This window comes from Oncorhynchus nerka, unplaced genomic scaffold (assembly GCF_034236695.1).
Source record: "Oncorhynchus nerka isolate Pitt River unplaced genomic scaffold, Oner_Uvic_2.0 unplaced_scaffold_838, whole genome shotgun sequence".
In the NCBI taxonomy this organism is placed as follows: domain Eukaryota; kingdom Metazoa; phylum Chordata; class Actinopteri; order Salmoniformes; family Salmonidae; genus Oncorhynchus; species Oncorhynchus nerka.
Window position 1 is genome coordinate 91898 of NW_027040430.1, and position 23874 is coordinate 115771.

The 23874-nt window shown below is 47.1% G+C and overlaps 1 protein-coding gene across 1 annotated transcript in view; it reads right to left on the reverse strand.

Moving 5' to 3' along the window:
* Nucleotides 1–23874, reverse strand: part of znf598 (zinc finger protein 598) — a 68055-nt gene that overhangs the window by 26896 nt on the left and 17285 nt on the right. Inside the window, exons 7-9 of the mRNA XM_065016833.1 lie at nt 19188–19526; nt 18788–19036; nt 5527–6434 (exon numbers count right to left, since the gene is read on the reverse strand). Of these exons, the coding sequence (XP_064872905.1) occupies nt 5527–6434; nt 18788–19036; nt 19188–19526 (1496 nt within the window). The remainder of the gene's footprint in view (nt 1–5526; nt 6435–18787; nt 19037–19187; nt 19527–23874) is intronic.

Below are 23874 nucleotides of genomic sequence, written 5' to 3' on the forward strand. Positions count from 1 at the left end.
CACTGCTGAGACGTTACGCCCTCATAGACCAACACGTCCTCACTGCTGAGACGTTACGCCCACATAGACCAACACGTCCTCACTGCTGAGACGTTACGCCCTCATAGACCAACACGTCCTCACTGCTGAGACGTTACGCCCTCATAGACCAACACGTCCTCATAGACCAACACGTCCTCATAGACCAACACGTCCTCATAGACCAACACGTCCTCATAGACCAACACGTCCTCATAGACCAACACGTCCTCCTAGACCAACACGTCCTCATAGACCAACACGTCCTCATAGACCAACACGTCCTCACTGCTGAGACGTTACGCCCTCATAGACCAACACATCCTCACTGCTGAGACGTTACGCCCTCATAGACCAACACCTCCTCACAGTGGACGAGTTCCAACTTCAAAGACCAATGTACCTCCTAGACCAACACGTCCTCATAGACCAACACGTCCTCATAGACCAACACGTCCTCATAGACCAACACGTCCTCATAGACCAACACGTCCTCATAGACCAACACGTCCTCCCTGCTGAGACGTTACGACCTCATAGACCAACACGTCCTCACTGCTGAGACGTTACGCCCTCATAGACCAACACGTCCTCACTGCTGAGACGTTACGCCCTCATAGACCAACACGTCCTCACTGCTGAGACGTTACGCCCTCATAGACCAACACGTCCTCACTGCTGAGACGTTACGCCCTCATAGACCAACACATCCTCACTGCTGAGACGTTACGCCCTCATAGACCAACACGTCCTCCCTGCTGAGACGTTACGCCCTCATAGACCAACACGTCCTCACTGCTGAGACGTTACGCCCTCATAGACCAACACGTTACGCCCTCATAGACCAACACATCCTCCCTGCTGAGACGTTACGCCCTCATAGACCAACACATCCTCACTGCTGAGACGTTACGCCCTCATAGACCAACACGTTACGCCCTCATAGACCAACACGTCCTCACTGCTGAGACGTTACGCCCTCATAGACCAACACATCCTCACTGCTGAGACGTTACGCCCTCATAGACCAACACGTCCTCACTGCTGAGACGTTACGCCCTCATAGACCAACACGTCCTCACTGCTGAGACGTTACGCCCTCATAGACCAACACATCCTCACTGCTGAGACGTTACGCCCTCATAGACCAACACGTCCTCACTGCTGAGACGTTACGCCCTCATAGACCAACACGTTACGCCCTCATAGACCAACACGTCCTCACTGCGGAGACGTTACGCCCTCATAGACCAACACCTCCTCACTGCGGAGACGTTACGCCCTCATAGACCAACACATCCTCACTGCTGAGACGTTACGCCCTCATAGACCAACACGTCCTCACTGCTGAGACGTTACGCCCTCATAGACCAACACGTTACGCCCTCATAGACCAACACGTCCTCACTGCTGAGACGTTACGCCCTCATAGACCAACACGTCCTCACTGCTGAGACGTTACGCCCTCATAGACCAACACATCCTCACTGCTGAGACGTTACGCCCTCATAGACCAACACGTCCTCCCTGCTGAGACGTTACGCCCTCATAGACCAACACATCCTCACTGCTGAGACGTTACGCCCTCATAGACCAACACGTTACGCCCTCATAGACCAACACGTCCTCCCTGCTGAGACGTTACGCCCTCATAGACCAACACATCCTCACTGCTGAGACGTTACGCCCTCATAGACCAACACGTCCTCACTGCTGAGACGTTACGCCCTCATAGACCAACACGTTACGCCCTCATAGACCAACACGTTACGCCCTCATAGACCAACACGTTACGCCCTCATAGACCAACACGTCCTCACTGCTGAGACGTTACGCCCTCATAGACCAACACATCCTCACTGCTGAGACGTTACGCCCTCATAGACCAACACGTCCTCACTGCTGAGACGTTACGCCCTCATAGACCAACACGTCCTCACTGCTGAGACGTTACGCCCTCATAGACCAACACGTCCTCACTGCTGAGACGTTACGCCCTCATAGACCAACACGTCCTCACTGCTGAGACGTTACGCCCTCATAGACCAACACGTCCTCACTGCTGAGACGTTACGCCCTCATAGACCAACACGTCCTCACTGCTGAGACGTTACGCCCTCATAGACAAACACCTCCTCACTGCTGAGACGTTACGCCCTCATAGACCAACACGTCCTCACTGCTGAGACGTTACGCCCTCATAGACCAACACGTCCTCCCTGCTGAGACGTTACGCCCTCATAGACCAACACGTTACGCCCTCATAGACCAACACATCCTCACTGCTGAGACGTTACGCCCTCATAGACCAACACGTTACGCCCTCATAGACCAACACGTTACGCCCTCATAGACCAACACGTCCTCACTGCTGAGACGTTACGCCCTCATAGACCAACACGTCCTCACTGCTGAGACGTTACGCCCTCATAGACCAACACGTTACGCCCTCATAGACCAACACGTTACGCCCTCATAGACCAACACCTCCTCACTGCTGAGACGTTACGCCCTCATAGACCAACACGTTACGCCCTCATAGACCAACACCTCCTCACTGCTGAAACGTTACGCCCTCATAGACCAACACGTTACGCCCTCATAGACCAACACGTTACGCCCTCATAGACCAACACATCCTCACTGCTGAGACGTTACGCCCTCATAGACCAACACATCCTCACTGCTGAGACGTTACGCCCTCATAGACCAACACGTTACGCCCTCATAGACCAACACGTCCTCACTGCTGAGACGTTACGCCCTCATAGACCAACACATCCTCCCTGCTGAGACGTTACGCCCTCATAGACCAACACGTCCTCACTGCTGAGACGTTACGCCCTCATAGACCAACACATCCTCACTGCTGAGACGTTACGCCCTCATAGACCAACACGTTACGCCCTCATAGACCAACACGCCCTCTCACTGCTGAGACGTTACGCCCTCATAGACCAACACGTCCTCACTGCTGAGACGACCAACACGCCCTCATAGACCAACACATCCTCACCGCTGAGACGTTACGCCCTCATAGACCAACACGTTACGCCCTCATAGACCAACACGTCCTCACTGCTGAGACGTTACGCCCTCATAGACCAACACATCCTCACTGCTGAGACGTTACGCCCTCATAGACCAACACGTCCTCACTGCTGAGACGTTACGCCCTCATAGACCAACACGTTACGCCCTCATAGACCAACACGTCCTCACTGCTGAGACGTTACGCCCTCATAGACCAACACGTCCTCACTGCTGAGACGTTACGCCCTCATAGACCAACACATCCTCATAGACCAACACGTTACGCCCTCATAGACCAACACGTCCTCACTGCTGAGACGTTACGCCCTCATAGACCAACACGTTACGCCCTCATAGACCAACACGTCCTCACTGCTGAGACGTTACGCCCTCATAGACCAACACATCCTCACTGCTGAGACGTTACGCCCTCATAGACCAACACATCCTCATAGACCAACACGTTACGCCCTCATAGACCAACACATCCTCACTGCTGAGACGTTACGCCCTCATAGACCAACACATCCTCACTGCTGAGACGTTACGCCCTCATAGACCAACACCTCCTCACTGCTGAGACGTTACGCCCTCATAGACCAACACATCCTCACTGCTGAGACGTTACGCCCTCATAGACCAACACGTTACGCCCTCATAGACCAACACATCCTCACTGCTGAGACGTTACGCCCTCATAGACCAACACATCCTCACTGCTGAGACGTTACGCCCTCATAGACCAACACGTCCTCACTGCTGAGACGTTACGCCCTCATAGACCAACACGTCCTCACTGCTGAGACGTTACGCCCTCATAGACCAACACGTCCTCACTGCTGAGACGTTACGCCCTCATAGACCAACACGTCCTCACTGCTGAGACGTTACGCCCTCATAGACCAACACATCCTCACTGCTGAGACGTTACGCCCTCATAGACCAACACATCCTCACTGCTGAGACGTTACGCCCTCATAGACCAACACATCCTCACTGCTGAGACGTTACGCCCTCATAGACCAACACATCCTCACTGCTGAGACGTTACGCCCTCATAGACCAACACATCCTCACTGCTGAGACGTTACGCCCTCATAGACCAACACATCCTCACTGCTGAGACGTTACGCCCTCATAGACCAACACGTTACGCCCTCATAGACCAACACGTCCTCCCTGCTGAGACGTTACGCCCTCATAGACCAACACGTTACGCCCTCATAGACCAACACATCCTCACTGCTGAGACGTTACGCCCTCATAGACCAACACATCCTCACCGCTGAGACGTTACGCCCTCATAGACCAACACATCCTCCCTGCTGAGACGTTACGCACTCATAGACCAACACGTTACGCCCTCATAGACCAACACGTCCTCACTGCTGAGACGTTACGCCCTCATAGACCAACACGTCCTCACTGCCGAGACGTTACGCCCTCATAGACCAACACGTTACGCCCTCATAGACCAACACGTCCTCACTGCTGAGACGTTACGCCCTCATAGACCAACACATCCTCACTGCTGAGACGTTACGCCCTCATAGACCAACACGTTACGCCCTCATAGACCAACACGTTACGCCCTCATAGACCAACACGTTACGCCCTCATAGACCAACACATCCTCACTGCTGAGACGTTACGCCCTCATAGACCAACACATCCTCACTGCTGAGACGTTACGCCCTCATAGACCAACACGTTACGCCCTCATAGACCAACACATCCTCACTGCTGAGACGTTACGCCCTCATAGACGAACACGTTACGCCCTCATAGACCAACACATCCTCACTGCTGAGACGTTACGCCCTCATAGACCAACACGTTACGCCCTCATAGACCAACACATCCTCACTGCTGAGACGTTACGCCCTCATAGACCAACACGTTACGCCCTCATAGACCAACACGTCCTCACTGCTGAGACGTTACGCCCTCATAGACCAACACGTCCTCACTGCTGAGACGTTACGCCCTCATAGACCAACACGTCCTCCCTGCTGAGACGTTACGCCCTCATAGACCAACACGTTACGCCCTCATAGACCAACACGTCCTCCCTGCTGAGACGTTACGCCCTCATAGACCAACACATCCTCACTGCTGAGACGTTACGCCCTCATAGACCAATACAAAACCCCCCCAGGGGTAACACTGCACAAACCCCTCCCCCCAGGGGTAACACTGCACAAACCCCTCCCCCCTGGGGTAACACTGCACAAACCCCTCCCCCCAGGGGTAACACTGCACAAACCCCTCCCCCCAGGGGGTAATACTGCACAAACCCCTCCCCCAGGGGTAATACTGCACAAACCCCTCCCCCAGGGGGTAATACTGCACAACCCCCCCCCCAGGGGTAATACTGCACAACCCCCCCCCCCCCCCAGGGGTAATACTGCACAACTGGCACATAGAAATGTATTGTGTAGAGCAAATATGAATTGGGATAGTTATGTTATGTACCTGGGGGGGGGTTCTTGGAGATGAGGGCAGGGAACTCCTCCTCTACCTCCAGGGGGGGTTCCGGCTGGGCTTTAGGGAGGGGGGCCACTGTGACTGGTTTATCCTGGTGGCCGTTAGCCAATCCACTTGCTTTAACCTTTGCTCTCACAGCGGTTTTAACTGCTGCCGTCGTCATAGCAACCAGTGGCTTGGAGGCGTGGCTCTCCGGAACGTTCTCCTTCTGTACCCTGGAGACCGTTTCCATGAGGACAGGAACTTGGTTCCCAAATGATGATGGAGGGGGCGTGGCCTGTTTCTTCTTCTTGGCTGTCTTGGATGTGGGGCTTGGGGCGGGAATAGGAGTGGGGTTAGATGTCACGGGGGAGGGCTTGGCGGTTGGTGGGAGGGGCTTGGCGGTTGGTGGGAGGGGCTTAGAGGCAGATTTAGAGGGTCCTTTGACGATGAGAAGAGAGGAGATATCCAACATGGTTGGAACTGCTCGGTGCTCCTGCATCGTCTTGGCAACGCAATTGTCATCATCAGATGGTGGGGAGGGGCGGCGCACGGGGAGCTTCTTCCTCCGAGAGGAAGAGGAGGAGGAGAGGAGCTGGGGGCCGGCGGGGAGGGGGAGAGGAGGGTTGTTAGGGGGAGGTCTAGAGGAAGAGGAGGGAAGGATGACCGTCTTGGAGGTGTTGCTGCTGCTGCTGGCTTGGCTCCAGGCTGAGGTAGCTCCGCCCGTTTGTCTGGGAGGGCGGATCTTAGAGACCAGGGCGGGGAAGTCTTCTTCTTGGAAGGAGGAGTGCTTCCTGGGTTGGGCGGAGTAGGCGGGGGTCATGGGGGTCATAACCATGGCAGCAGATAGACTGGGGAAGTCATCCTCCTTCAGAGGGACCTGGGCCAGAGTCTTCAGGGCTGGGGGAGGCTTTACACTGTAACACACAATATATATACCTATAACATACATCACTACAGAGAGACCTGGGGGGGGGGCTTTACACTGTAACACACAATATATATACCTATAACATACATCACTACAGAGAGACCTGGGGGGGCTTTACACTGTAACACACAATATATATACCTATAACATACATCACTACAGAGAGACCTGGGCTTTACACTGTAACACACAATATATATACCTATAACATACATCACTACAGAGAGACCTGGGGGGGCTTTACACTGTAACACACAATATATATACCTATAACATACATCACTACAGAGAGACCTGGGGGAGGGGGGGTTTACACTGTAACACACAATATATATACCTATAACATACATCACTACAGAGAGACCTGGGGGGGGGCTTTACACTGTAACACACAATATATATACCTATAACATACATCACTACAGAGAGACCTGGGGGGCTTTACACTGTAACACACAATATATATACCTATAACATACATCACTACAGAGAGACCTGGGGGGGGCTTTACACTGTAACACACAATATATATACCTATAACATACATCACTACAGAGAGACCTGGGGGGCTTTACACTGTAACACACAATATATATACCTATAACATACATCACATACAGAGAGACCTGGGGGGGGGGGGGGCTTTACACTGTAACACACAATATATATACCTATAACATACATCACTACAGAGAGACCTGGGGGGGGCTTTACACTGTAACACACAATATATATACCTATAACATACATCACTACAGAGAGACCTGGGGGGGGGCTTTACACTGTAACACACAATATATATACCTATAACATACATCACTACAGAGAGACCTGGGGGGGGGCTTTACACTGTAACACACAATATATATACCTATAACATACATCACTACAGAGAGACCTGGGGGGCTTTACACTGTAACACACAATATATATACCTATAACATACATCACTACAGAGAGACCTGGGGGGCTTTACACTGTAACACACAATATATATACCTATAACATACATCACTACAGAGAGACCTGGGGGGGCTTTACACTGTAACACACAATATATATACCTATAACATACATCACTACAGAGAGACCTGGGGGGGCTTTACACTGTAACACACAATATATATACCTATAACATACATCACTACAGAGAGACCTGGGGGGCTTTACACTGTAACACACAATATATATACCTATAACATACATCACTACAGAGAGACCTGGGGGGGGGGGCTTTACACTGTAACACACAATATATATACCTATAACATACATCACTACAGAGAGACCTGGGGGGGGCTTTACACTGTAACACACAATATATATACCTATAACATACATCACTACAGAGACCTGGGGGGGCTTTACACTGTAACACACAATATATATACCTATAACATACATCACTACAGAGAGACCTGGGGGGGGGGGCTTTACACTGTAACACACAATATATATACCTATAACATACATCACTACAGAGAGACCTGGGGGGCTTTACACTGTAAACACAATATATATACCTATAACATACATCACTACAGAGAGACCTGGGGGGGGGGCTTTACACTGTAACACACAATATATATACCTATAACATACATCACTACAGAGAGACCTGGGGGGGGGCTTTACACTGTAACACACAATATATATACCTATAACATACATCACAGAGAGACCTGGGGGCTTTACACTGTAACACACAATATATATACCTATAACATACATCACTACAGAGAGACCTGGGGGGAGGGGGCTTTACACTGTAACACACAATATATATACCTATAACATACATCACTACAGAGAGACCTGGGGGGGCTTTACACTAACACACAATATATATACCTATAACATACATCACTACAGAGAGACCTGGGGGGCTTTACACTGTAACACACAATATATATACCTATAACATACATCACTACAGAGAGACCTGGGGGGGGGGCTTTACACTGTAACACACAATATATATACCTATAACATACATCACTACAGAGAGACCTGGGGGGGGCTTTACACTAACACACAATATATATACCTATAACATACATCACTACAGAGAGACCTGGGGGAGGGGGCTTTACACTGTAACACACAATATATATACCTATAACATACATCACTACAGAGAGACCTGGGGGGGGGGACTTTACACTGTAACACACAATATATATACCTATAACATACATCACTACAGAGAGACCTGGGGGGCTTTACACTGTAACACACAATATATATCACTACATCACAGAGGGGGGCTTTACACTGTAACACACAATATATATACCTATAACATACATCACTACAGAGAGACCTGGGGGGGGGGGCTTTACACTGTAACACACAATATATATACCTATAACATACATCACTACAGAGAGACCTGGGGGGCTTTACACTAACACACAATATATATACCTATAACATACATCACTACAGAGAGACCTGGGGGGGCTTTACACTGTAACACACAATATATATACCTATAACATACATCACTACAGAGAGACCTGGGGGGGGGCTTTACACTGTAACACACAATATATATACCTATAACATACATCACTACAGAGAGACCTGGGGGGGGGCTTTACACTGTAACACACAATATATATACCTATAACATACATCACTACAGAGAGACCTGGGGGGGGGGGGGGGCTTTACACTGTAACACACAATATATATACCTATAACATACATCACTACAGAGAGACCTGGGGGTGGGGGGCTTTACACTGTAACACACAATATATATACCTATAACATACATCACTACAGAGAGACCTGGGGGGGCTTTACACTGTAACACACAATATATATACCTATAACATACATCACTACAGAGAGACCTGGGGGGCTTTACACTGTAACACACAATATATATACCTATAACATACATCACTACAGAGAGACCTGGGGGTGGGGGGGCTTTACACTGTAACACACAATATATATACCTATAACATACATCACTACAGAGAGACCTGGGGGGGGCTTTACACTGTAACACACAATATATATACCTATAACATACATCACTACAGAGAGACCTGGGGGGGGCTTTACACTGTAACACACAATATATATACCTATAACATACATCACTACAGAGAGACCTGGGGGGGGGGGCTTTACACTGTAACACACAATATATATACCTATAACATACATCACTACAGAGAGACTGGGGGGGGGGGCTTTACACTGTAACACACAATATATATACCTATAACATACATCACTACAGAGAGACCTGGGGGGGCTTTACACTGTAACACACAATATATATACCTATAACATACATCACTACAGAGAGACCTGGGGGGGCTTTACACTGTAACACACAATATATATACCTATAACATACATCACTACAGAGAGACCTGGGGGGGGGGGCTTTACACTGTAACACACAATATATATACCTATAACATACATCACTACAGAGAGACCTGGGGGCTTTACACTGTAACACACAATATATATACCTATAACATACATCACTACAGAGAGACCTGGGGGGCTTTACACTGTAACACACAATATATATACCTATAACATACATCACTACAGAGAGACCTGGGGGGGGGCTTTACACTGTAACACACAATATATATACCTATAACATACATCACTACAGAGAGACCTGGGGGGGGCTTTACACTGTAACACACAATATATATACCTATAACATACATCACTACAGAGAGACCTGGGGGCTTTACACTGTAACACACAATATATATACCTATAACATACATCACTACAGAGAGACCTGGGGGGGGGCTTTACACTGTAACACACAATATATATACCTATAACATACATCACTACAGAGAGACCTGGGGGCTTTACACTGTAACACACAATATATATACCTATAACATACATCACTACAGAGAGACCTGGGGGGGCTTTACACTGTAACACACAATATATATACCTATAACATACATCACTACAGAGAGACCTGGGGGGGGGGCTTTACACTGTAACACACAATATATATACCTATAACATACATCACTACAGAGAGACCTGGGGGGGGGGCTTTACACTGTAACACACAATATATATACCTATAACATACATCACTACAGAGAGACCTGGGGGGCTTTACACTGTAACACACAATATATATACCTATAACATACATCACTACAGAGAGACCTGGGGGCTTTACACTGTAACACACAATATATATACCTATAACATACATCACTACAGAGAGACCTGGGGGGGCTTTACACTGTAACACACAATATATATACCTATAACATACATCACTACAGAGAGACCTGGGGGGGGCTTTACACTGTAACACACAATATATATACCTATAACATACATCACTACAGAGAGACCTGGGGGCTTTACACTGTAACACACAATATATATACCTATAACATACATCACTACAGAGAGACCTGGGGGGGGGCTTTACACTGTAACACACAATATATATACCTATAACATACATCACTACAGAGAGACCTGGGGGGCTTTACACTGTAACACACAATATATATACCTATAACATACATCACTACAGAGAGACCTGGGGGGGGGGGCTTTACACTGTAACACACAATATATATACCTATAACATACATCACTACAGAGAGACCTGGGGGGGCTTTACACTGTAACACACAATATATATACCTATAACATACATCACTACAGAGAGACCTGGGGGCTTTACACTGTAACACACAATATATATACCTATAACATACATCACTACAGAGAGACCTGGGGGGCTTTACACTGTAACACACAATATATATACCTATAACATACATCACTACAGAGAGACCTGGGGGGGGGGCTTTACACTGTAACACACAATATATATACCTATAACATACATCACTACAGAGAGACCTGGGGGGGCTTTACACTGTAACACACAATATATATACCTATAACATACATCACTACAGAGAGACCTGGGGGGCTTTACACTGTAACACACAATATATATACCTATAACATACATCACTACAGAGAGACCTGGGGGGCTTTACACTGTAACACACAATATATATACCTATAACATACATCACTACAGAGAGACCTACAGAGGGGGGCTTTACACTGTAACACACAATATATATACCTATAACATACATCACTACAGAGAGACCTGGGGGGGGGGCTTTACACTGTAACACACAATATATATACCTATAACATACATCACTACAGAGAGACCTGGGGGGGGGGCTTTACACTGTAACACACAATATATATACCTATAACATACATCACTACAGAGAGACCTGGGGGGGGGGGCTTTACACTGTAACACACAATATATATACCTATAACATACATCACTACAGAGAGACCTGGGGGGGGGGGGGGCTTTACACTGTAACACACAATATATATACCTATAACATACATCACTACAGAGAGACCTGGGGGGCTTTACACTGTAACACACAATATATATACCTATAACATACATCACTACAGAGAGACCTGGGGGGGCTTTACACTGTAACACACAATATATATACCTATAACATACATCACTACAGAGAGACCTGGGGGCTTTACACTGTAACACACAATATATATACCTATAACATACATCACTACAGAGAGACCTGAGGGGGGGCTTTACACTGTAACACACAATATATATACCTATAACATACATCACTACAGAGAGACCTGGGGGGCTTTACACTGTAACACACAATATATATACCTATAACATACATCACTACAGAGAGACCTGGGGGGGCTTTACACTGTAACACACAATATATATACCTATAACATACATCACTACAGAGAGACCTGGGGGGGCTTTACACTGTAACACACAATATATATACCTATAACATACATCACTACAGAGAGACCTGGGGGGCTTTACACTGTAACACACAATATATATACCTATAACATACATCACTACAGAGAGACCTGAGGGGGGGGGCTTTACACTGTAACACACAATATATATACCTATAACATACATCACTACAGAGAGACCTGGGGGGGGCTTTACACTGTAACACACAATATATATACCTATAACATACATCACTACAGAGAGACCTGGGGGGGGGGGGGCTTTACACTGTAACACACAATATATATACCTATAACATACATCACTACAGAGAGACCTGGGGGGGCTTTACACTGTAACACACAATATATATACCTATAACATACATCACTACAGAGAGACCTGGGGGGGGGGGCTTTACACTGTAACACACAATATATATACCTATAACATACATCACTACAGAGAGACCTGGGGGGGGGGGCTTTACACTGTAACACACAATATATATACCTATAACATACATCACTACAGAGAGACCTGGGGGCTTTACACTGTAACACACAATATATATACCTATAACATACATCACTACAGAGAGACCTGAGGGGGGCTTTACACTGTAACACACAATATATATACCTATAACATACATCACTACAGAGAGACCTGGGGGGGGGGGCTTTACACTGTAACACACAATATATATACCTATAACATACATCACTACAGAGAGACCTGGGGGGGGGCTTTACACTGTAACACACAATATATATACCTATAACATACATCACTACAGAGAGACCTGGGGGGGGCTTTACACTGTAACACACAATATATATACCTATAACATACATCACTACAGAGAGACCTGGGGGGGCTTTACACTGTAACACACAATATATATACCTATAACATACATCACTACAGAGAGACCTGGGGGGCTTTACACTGTAACACACAATATATATACCTATAACATACATCACTACAGAGAGACCTGGGGGGCTTTACACTGTAACACACAATATATATACCTATAACATACATCACTACAGAGAGACCTGGGGGGGGGGGGGCTTTACACTGTAACACACAATATATATACCTATAACATACATCACTACAGAGAGACCTGGGGGGGGCTTTACACTGTAACACACAATATATATACCTATAACATACATCACTACAGAGAGACCTGGGGGCTTTACACTGTAACACACAATATATATACCTATAACATACATCACTACAGAGAGACCTGGGGGGGGGCTTTACACTGTAACACACAATATATATACCTATAACATACATCACTACAGAGAGACCTGGGGGGGGGGCTTTACACTGTAACACACAATATATATACCTATAACATACATCACTACAGAGAGACCTGGGGGGGCTTTACACTGTAACACACAATATATATACCTATAACATACATCACTACAGAGAGACCTGGGGGGGGGGCTTTACACTGTAACACACAATATATATACCTATAACATACATCACTACAGAGAGACCTGGGGGGGCTTTACACTGTAACACACAATATATATACCTATAACATACATCACTACAGAGAGACCTGGGGGGCTTTACACTGTAACACACAATATATATACCTATAACATACATCACTACAGAGAGACCTGGGGGGGCTTTACACTGTAACACACAATATATATACCTATAACATACATCACTACAGAGAGACCTGGGGGGGGGGGCAATATATTACACTGTAACACACAATATATATACCTATAACATACATCACTACAGAGAGACCTGGGGGGGGGGCTTTACACTGTAACACACAATATATATACCTATAACATACATCACTACAGAGAGACCTGGGGGGGGGCTTTACACTGTAACACACAATATATATACCTATAACATACATCACTACAGAGAGACCTGGGGGGCTTTACACTGTAACACACAATATATATACCTATAACATACATCACTACAGAGAGACCTGGGGGGGCTTTACACTGTAACACACAATATATATACCTATAACATACATCACTACAGAGAGACCTGGGGGGGGCTTTACACTGTAACACACAATATATATACCTATAACATACATCACTACAGAGAGACCTGGGGGGGGGGGCTTTACACTGTAACACACAATATATATACCTATAACATACATCACTACAGAGAGACCTGGGGGGGGGGGGGCTTTACACTGTAACACACAATATATATACCTATAACATACATCACTACAGAGAGACCTGGGGGGCTTTACACTGTAACACACAATATATATACCTATAACATACATCACTACAGAGAGACCTGGGGGGGGGCTTTACACTGTAACACACAATATATATACCTATAACATACATCACTACAGAGAGACCTGAGGGGGCTTTACACTGTAACACACAATATATATACCTATAACATACATCACTACAGAGAGACCTGGGGGGGGGCTTTACACTGTAACACACAATATATATACCTATAACATACATCACTACAGAGAGACCTGGGGGGGCTTTACACTGGGGGGGGGCTTTACACTGTAACACACAATATATATACCTATAACATACATCACTACAGAGAGACCTGGGGGGGCTTTACACTGTAACACACAATATATATACCTATAACATACATCACTACAGAGAGACCTGGGGGGGCTTTACACTGTAACACACAATATATATACCTATAACATACATCACTACAGAGAGACCTGGGGGGGGGGCTTTACACTGTAACACACAATATATATACCTATAACATACATCACTACAGAGAGACCTGGGGGGCTTTACACTGTAACACACAATATATATACCTATAACATACATCACTACAGAGAGACCTGGGGGGGGGGGGGGGGGGGCTTTACACTGTAACACACAATATATATACCTATAACATACATCACTACAGAGAGACCTGGGGGGGGCTTTACACTGTAACACACAATATATATACCTATAACATACATCACTACAGAGAGACCTGGGGGGGGGGGGGCTTTACACTGTAACACACAATATATATACCTATAACATACATCACTACAGAGAGACCTGGGGGGGGGGGGGGGGGGGCTTTACACTGTAACACACAATATATATACCTATAACATACAATACCAATAAAAAGTTTGGACACACCTACTCATTCAAGGGTTTTTCTTTATGTTTACTATTTAATAAGTGAAGACATCAAAACTATGAAATAACAAAGTGTTAAATCAAAATATATTGTATATTTTAGATTCTTCAACAGTAGCCACCCTTTGCCTTGATGACAGCATTGCACAGTCTTGGCATTCTCTCAACCAGCTTCACGAGGAATGCTTTTCCAACAGTCTTGCTTTTCCTTCACTCTGCGGTCCGACTCATCCCAAACCATCTCAATTGGGATGAGGTCAGGTGATTGCGGAGACCAGGTCATCTGATGCAGCACTTCATCACTCTCCTTCTCCTTCGCCCTTACCCAGCCTGGAGGTGTGTTGGGTCATTGTCCTGTTGTAGAAAAGATAGTCCCACTAAGCCCAAACCAAATGGGATGGCGTATCACTTCAGAATGCTGTGGTAGCCATGCTGGTTAAGTGTGCCTTGAATAAAATAAAAAAAACTCCTCCTCCTCCATGCTTCACAGTGGGAACCACACATGCGGAGATCATCCGTTCACCTACTCTGCAGTTCACAAAGACATCACACCTCCTCCTCCATGCTTCACAGTGGGAACCACACATGCGGAGATCATCCGTTCACCTACTCTGCAGTTCACAAAGACATCACACCTCCTCCTCCATGCTTCACAGTGGGAACCACACATGCGGAGATCATCCGTTCACCTACTCTGCAGTTCACAAAGACATCACACCTCCTCCTCCATGCTTCACAGAGGGAACCACACATGCAGAGATCATCCGTTCACCTACTCTGCAGTTCACAAAGACATCACACCTCCTCCTCCATGCTTCACAGTGGGAACCACACATGCGGAGATCATCCGTTCACCTACTCTGCAGTTCACAAAGACATCACACCTCCTCCTCCATGCTTCACAGTGGGAACCACACATGCGGAGATCATCCGTTCACCTACTCTGCAGTTCACAAAGACATCACACCTCCTCCTCCATGCTTCACAGTGGGAACCACACATGCGGAGATCATCCGTTCACCTACTCTGCAGTTCACAAAGACATCACACCTCCTCCTCCATGCTTCACAGAGGGAACCACACATGCAGAGATCATCCGTTCACCTACTCTGCAGTTCACAAAGACATCACACCTCCTCCTCCATGCTTCACAGAGGGAACCACACATGCAGAGATCATCCGTTCACCCATCTCTGCAGTTCACAAAAGACACGGCAGTTGGAACCAGAAATCTCAAATTTGGACTCATCAGACCAAAAGGACAGATTTCCACCGGTCTAATGTCCATTGCTCGTGTTTCTTGGCCCAAGCAAGTCTCTTCTTCTTATTGGTGTCCTTTAGTAGTGGTTTCTCTGCAGCAATTTGACCATGAAGGCCTGATTCACACAGTCTCCTCTGAACAGTTGATGTAGTGGCAGTAGTGGTTTCTTTGCAGCAATTCGACCATGAAGGCCTGATTCACACAGTCTCCTCTGAACAGTTGATGTTGAGAGGTGTCTGTTACTTGAATTCTGTGAAGCATTTGTTTGGGCTGCAATTTCTGAAGCTGGTAACTATAATTAAGTTATCCTCTGTAGCAGAGGGAACTCTGGGTCTTCCTGCAGCAGAGGGAACTCTGGGTCTTCCTGCAGCAGAGGGAACTCTGGGTCTTCCTGCAGCAGAGGGAACTCTGGGTCTTCCTGCAGCAGAGGGAACTCTGGGTCTTCCTGCAGCAGAGGGAACTCTGGGTCTTCCTGCAGCAGAGGGAACTCTGGGTCTTCCTGCAGCAGAGGGAACTCTGGGTCTTCCTGCAGCAGAGGGAACTCTGGGTCTTCCTGCAGCAGAGGGAACTCTGGGTCTTCCTGCAGCAGAGGGAACGCTGGGTCTTCCTGCAGCAGAGGGAACGCTGGGTCTTCCTGCAGCAGAGGGAACGCTGGGTCTTCCTGCAGCAGAGGGAACGCTGGGTCTTCCTGCAGCAGAGGGGACTCTGGGTCTTCCTGCAGCAGAGGGAACTCTGGGTCTTCCTGCAGCAGAGGGAACTCTGGGTCTTCCTGCAGCAGAGGGAACTCTGGGTCTTCCTTTCCTGTGGTGGTCCTCATGAGAGCCAGTTTCATCATGATGGTTTTTGCGACTGCATTGAAGAAACTTTCGTGGAAGAATCTTTACATTTTCCGTATTGACTGACCTTCGTCTTAAAGTAATGATGGTCATTTCTCTTTGTTTATTTGAGTTGTTCTTAACATAATATGGACTTGGTCTTTTACCAAATAGGGCCATCTTCTGTTTCCCACCCCTACTGTGTCACAACACAACTGATTGGCTCAAACGCATTAAGGAAAGAAACTCCACAAATGAACTTTTAACAAGGCACACCTATTAATTGAAAAGCATTCCAGGTGACTACCTCAAGAAGCTGGTTGAGAGAATGCCAAGAGTGTGCAAATCTGTCATCAAGGCATCTTTGAAGAATCTCAAATATAAAATCATTTTGATTTTGTTTAACACTTTTTTGGTTACTACATGATTCCATATGTGTTGTTTCATAGTTCTGACGTCTTCATTATTGTTCTACAATGTAGGAAATAGTACAAATAAAAGACAACCCCTGGAATGAGTAGGTGTCCCAACTGTTGACTGGTACTGCACATCACAACAAAGAGACCTGGGCCGGGGACAGGAGGGCCGGGGGGCTTTACAGTGTAATATACACATAAATGATAACACAGCTGGTATACACCTTCACCTCGGGGTGTGTGTGTGTGTGTGTGTACCTCAGTGTGGGTGTGTGTGTGTGTGTACCTCAGTGTGGGTGTGTGTGTGTGTGTGTACCTCAGTGTGTGTGTACCTCAGTGTGTGTGTGTGTGTGTGTACCTCAGTGTGTGTGTGTGTGTGTGTGTACCTCAGTGTGGGTGTGTGTGTGTACCTCAGTGTGGGTGTGTGTGTGTGTGTACCTCAGTGTGGGTTGTGTGTGTGTGTGTGTGTGTGTGTACCTCAGTGTGGGTTGTGTGTGTGTGTGTGTGTACCTCAGTGTGGGTGTGTGTGTGTGTGTGTGTGTACCTCAGTGTGTGTGTGTGTGTACCTCAGTGTGTGTGTGTGTGTGTGTGTGTGTGTGTGTGTGTGTGTGTACCTCAGTGTGTGTGTGTGTGTGTGTGTGTGTGTGTGTACCTCAGTGTGGGTGGGTGTGTGTGTGTGTACCTCAGTGTGGGTGGGTGTGTGTGTGTGTGTGTACCTCAGTGTGGGTGTGTGTACCTCAGTGTGGGTGTGTGTGTGTGTACCTCAGTGTGGGTGTGTGTGTGTGTACCTCAGTGTGGGTGTGTGTGTGTGTGTCTCAGTGTGTGTGTGTGTGTGTGTGTGTACCTCAGTGTGGGTGCTGCAGCCCCCAGAAGAGCTGGGAAGTCGTCTCCTGTCAGAGGGTTACTCTTCATGGTCCTCACTGGGGGAGCTTCTGCTGGAGGTTTGACAGGAACACTCCTGTGTCGCTCCTCAGTCTCCATCCGCTCGGGCCTCTCCATCCGCTCGGGCCTCTCCATCCGCTCGGGCCTCTCCATCCGCTCGGGCCTCTCCATCCGCTCGGGCCTCTCCATCCGCTCGGGCCTCTCCATCCGCCTCTCCATCCGCTCGGGCCATCCATCCGGGCCTCTCCATCCGCTCGGGCCTCTCCATCCGCTCGGGCCTCTCCATCCGCTCGGGCCTCTCCATCCGCTCGGGCCTCTCCATCCGCTCGGGCCTCTCCATCCGCTCGGGCCTCTCCATCCGCTCGGGCCTCTCCATCCGCTCGGGCCTCTCCATCCGCTCGGGCCTCTCCATCCGCTCGGGCCTCTCCATCCGCTCGGGCCTCTCCATCCGCTCGGGCCTCTCCATCCGCTCGGGCCTCTCCATCCGCTCGGGCCTCTCCATCCGCTCGGGCCTCTCCATCCGCTCGGGCCTCTCCATCCGCTCGGGCCTCTCCATCCGCTCGGGCCTCTCCATCCTCTCCTCTTTGCGGTGTTTGGGCGCTGCGCTCCTGTCCTGGGCGTCTCGTCCTCCGTCCTCCTGTCTTCTCTGCTGCATCAAAGAGGCTCTGACTGCTACTGCCAACTCCCTGTCCTCCTCCTCACTACCAAAACACAGCACTGTTATAGTCTATCACAGAGTCATAATACCCAGAAATCACTGGTGAAACACGCAAACGGTTCCAATCGTTTATCCACAATTCATTTTTATTCATTGTGGATATTAGAGTCATTTCAAATAAGGACTGTTTGGTGTAGGCTCACCCTGGCCTGATGTTGTGGTAACCATGGAGACTCACCCTGGCCTGATGTTGTGGTAACCATGGAGGCTCACCCTGGCCTGATGTTGTGGTAACCATGGAGGCTCACCCTGGCCCTGTTGTGGTAACCATGGAGGCTCACCCTGGCCTGATGTTGTGGTAACCATGGAGGCTCACCCTGGCCCTGTTGTGGTAACCATGGAGACTCACCCTGGCCTGATGTTGTGGTAACCATGGAGGCTCACCCTGGCCCTGTTGTGGTAACCATGGAGGCTCACCCTGGCCTGATGTTGTGGTAACCATGGAGGCTCACCCTGGCCTGATGTTGTGATAACCATAGAGGCTCACCCTGGCCTGATGTTGTGGTAACCATGGAGACTCACCCTGGCCTGATGTTGTGGTAACCATGGAGGCTCACCCTGGCCCTGTTGTGGTAACCATGGAGACTCACCCTGGCCCTGTTGTGGTAACCATGGAGACTCACCCTGGCCCTGTTGTGGTAACCATGGAGACTCACCCTGGCCTGATGTTGTGGTAACCATGGAGGCTCACCCTGGCCCTGTTGTGGTAACCATGGAGACTCACCCTGGCCTGATGTTGTGGTAACCATGGAGGCTCACCCTGGCCTGATGTTGTGATAACCATGGAGACTCACCCTGGCCTGATGTTGTGGTAACCATGGAGGCTCACCCTGGCCTGATGTTGTGGTAACCATGGAGGCTCACCCTGGCCTGATGTTGTGGTAACCATGGAGGCTCACCCTGGCCTGATGTTGTGATAACCATAGAGGCTCACCCTGGCCTGATGTTGTGGTAACCATGGAGACTCACCCTGGCCTGATGTTGTGGTAACCATGGAGACTCACCCTGGCCTGATGTTGTGATAACCATGGAGACTCACCCTGGCCTGATGTTGTGATAACCATGGAGGCTCACCCTGGCCTGACGTTGTGGTAACTGTGTAAATCTCTCTAAGACAAGGTGACTTGTATCAATAGTCGCCTGTATTTACAACCCCAAAAAATAATATGCTAATTAGCTGCTAACGTGCTAATGTCATACAGAACGAGAAACGCCTGTCAAGCTTCTCGTCACTCACCAGGGCCGTGATGATCTGGACCAGACTGACGAATCCAGGCAAAGAATCTCTGGATTAACTAATGTTAGCTAAATGTAGTAATTAATCAATTGAATTTAAATTGAAAATGCCTGTTACCTAGCTAGCTAGCTCATGGTTAGCTAGCAAGCAACATTAGCCTGGCTAGATACATTCGTAACTTGTTTAGGTTTTTATAAACCAACGGCCTAGCTTGCTAGTTAACTAGCTAGCTAACTTAGATGGTGAAGCTGGGGCTACGTGTTCATGATGATGTTTGTTTGTGTCTGCGGGTGAGAGGTGGGTAGCCTACTTCAAGTAACGTAAACTCGCGTAAACTCGTACATCGCCTTGGTCCGTACAATTGCCCTTATTTTAGCGCCCCAAAACGTAATACTTCCAGATCAACTGTAATGTCAATACCATTGTAAAGCACATTTTCTCCCCTCTCCAACAGAATCAATGACATGACCTAAACGCTGCCCGTTTCTTCATAATTCAAGCAGGCAATGAGCCTCGTCGGGTCTTTTTAAAAATGTCGGGTGAGGAAGCGAAACTAATGCGTGATAGTGAGAAGGAGAGATGTTGTCGTGTGGGAAAATAGCTTTTTTCACTCGATCTGTCCAACTTATCACCTCTAAAATGTAAATAAAACTCTATAAAGAGTTTATATCAAATCAAATTGGATTTGTCACATACACATGGTTAGCAGATGTTATTGGCCACATACACATGGTTAGCAGATGTTAATGGTCACATGGTTAGCAGATGTTAATGGTCACATACACATGGTTAGCAGATGTTATTGGTCACATGGTTAGCAGATGTTATTAGTCACATACACATGGTTAGCAGATGTTAATGGTCACATGGTTAGCAGATGTTATTGGTCACATACACATGGTTAGCAGATGTTATTGGTCACATACACATGGTTAGCAGATGTTATTGGTCACATGGTTAGCAGATGTTAATGGTCACATACACATGGTTAGCAGATGTTAATGGTCACATGGTTAGCAGATGTTAATGGTCACATGGCTAGCAGATGTTAATGGTCACATACACATGGTTAGCAGATGTTATTGGTCACATACACATGGTTAGCAGATGTTATTGGTCACATACACATGGTTAGCAGATGTTAATGGTCACATACACATGGCTAGCAGATGTTAATGGTCACATGGCTAGCAGATGTTAATGGTCACATGGCTAGCAGATGTTAATGGTCACATACACATGGCTAGCAGATGTTAATGGTCACATACACGTGGCTAGCAGATGTTAATGGTCACATGGTTAGCAGATGTTAATGCGAGTGTAGCGAAATGCTTATAATATGTCATTACATACCTATTTGAAGGTTTGTGTGGAATTTGAATGGGGTTTTTAGGGCGGTGCTAAAGTGATCTTAGAAGTAAAACAGAGGCTTTAGAGAATGATGACGAAACAAATGACGAGGATGATAAGAAGTGGAGAGAGATTGTAAGACAGAAATAGTTGCTTTATTCTGTACGTTACGGACAGGACACGTCGAGATGTAACGGAGGGTCAGTTCTCTCAACTTTTCTCCAAATACTACAGAGCCGTTACCATGTCGATCAACGCTTGAATAGAAACCTAGTTCAACACCCCCGATTTTGACGTCAACACAGTCGCTACAGTCCCATTCGTTTTCTTTGTAGCCATCGTTTGAATGTTGCGGTTGCGCACATTTGTACGGAATGTGGCGAGTTTACGTTACTTGAGGGTATGATATATAATGCTAACCTCCCCTGTTATTGTAATGGTGAGAGGTTAGCATGTCTTGGAGGTATGCTAATCTCCCCTGTTATTGTAATGGTGAGAGGTTAGCATGTCCTGGGGGTATGATATAAAATGCTAACCTCCCCTGTTATTGTAATGGTGAGAGGTTAGCATGTCTTGGGGGTATGATATAAAATGCTAATCTCCCCTGTTATTGTAGTGGTGAGAGGTTAGCATGTCTTGGAGGTATGATATGAAATGCTAACCTCCCCTGTTATTGTAATGGTGAGAGGTTAGCATGTCTTGGGGGTATGATATAAAATGCTAACCTCCCCTGTTATTGTAATGGTGAGAGGTTAGCATGTCCTGGGGGTATGATATAAAATGCTAACCTCTCCTGTTATTGTAATGGTGAGAGGTTAGCATGTCTTGGGGGTATGATATAAAATGCTAACCTCCCCTGTTATTGTAATGGTGAGAGGTTAGCATGTCCTGGGGGTATGATATAAAATGCTAACCTCCCCTGTTATTGTAATGGTGAGAGGTTAGCATGTCCTGGGGGTATGATATAAAATGCTAACCTCCCCTGTTATTGTAATGGTGAGAGGTTAGCATGTCTTGGATGTATGATATAAAATGCTAACCTCCCCTGTTATTGTAATGGTGAGAGGTTAGCATGTCTTGGATGTATGATATAAAATGCTAACCTCCCCTGTTATTGTAATGGTGAGAGGTTAGCATGTCTTGGTGGTATGATATGAAATGCTAACCTCCCCTGTTATTGTAATGGTGAGAGGTTAGCATGTCTTGGAGGTATGATATAAAATGCTAACCTCCCCTGTTATTGTAATGGTGAGAGGTTAGCATGTCTTGGTGGTATGATATGAAATGCTAACCTCCCCTGTTATTGTAATGGTGAGAGGTTAGCATGTCTTGGGGGTATGATATAAAATGCTAACCTCCCCTGTTATTGTAATGGTGAGAGGTTAGCATGTCTTGGGGGTATGATATAAAATGCTAACCTCCCCTGTTATTGTAATGGTGAGAGGTTAGCATGTCTTGGGGGTATGCTATAAAATGCTAACCTCCCCTGTTATTGTAATGGTGAGAGGTTAGCATGTCTTGGAGGTATGATATAAAATGCTAACCTCCCCTGTTATTGTAATGGTGAGAGGTTAGCATGTCTTGGGGGTATGATATAAAATGCTAACCTCCCCTGTTATTGTAATGGTGAGAGGTTAGCATGTCTTGGAGGTATGATATAAAATGCTAACCTCCCCTGTTATTGTAATGGTGAGAGGTTAGCATGTCTTGGGGGTATGATATAAAATGCTAACCTCCCCTGTTA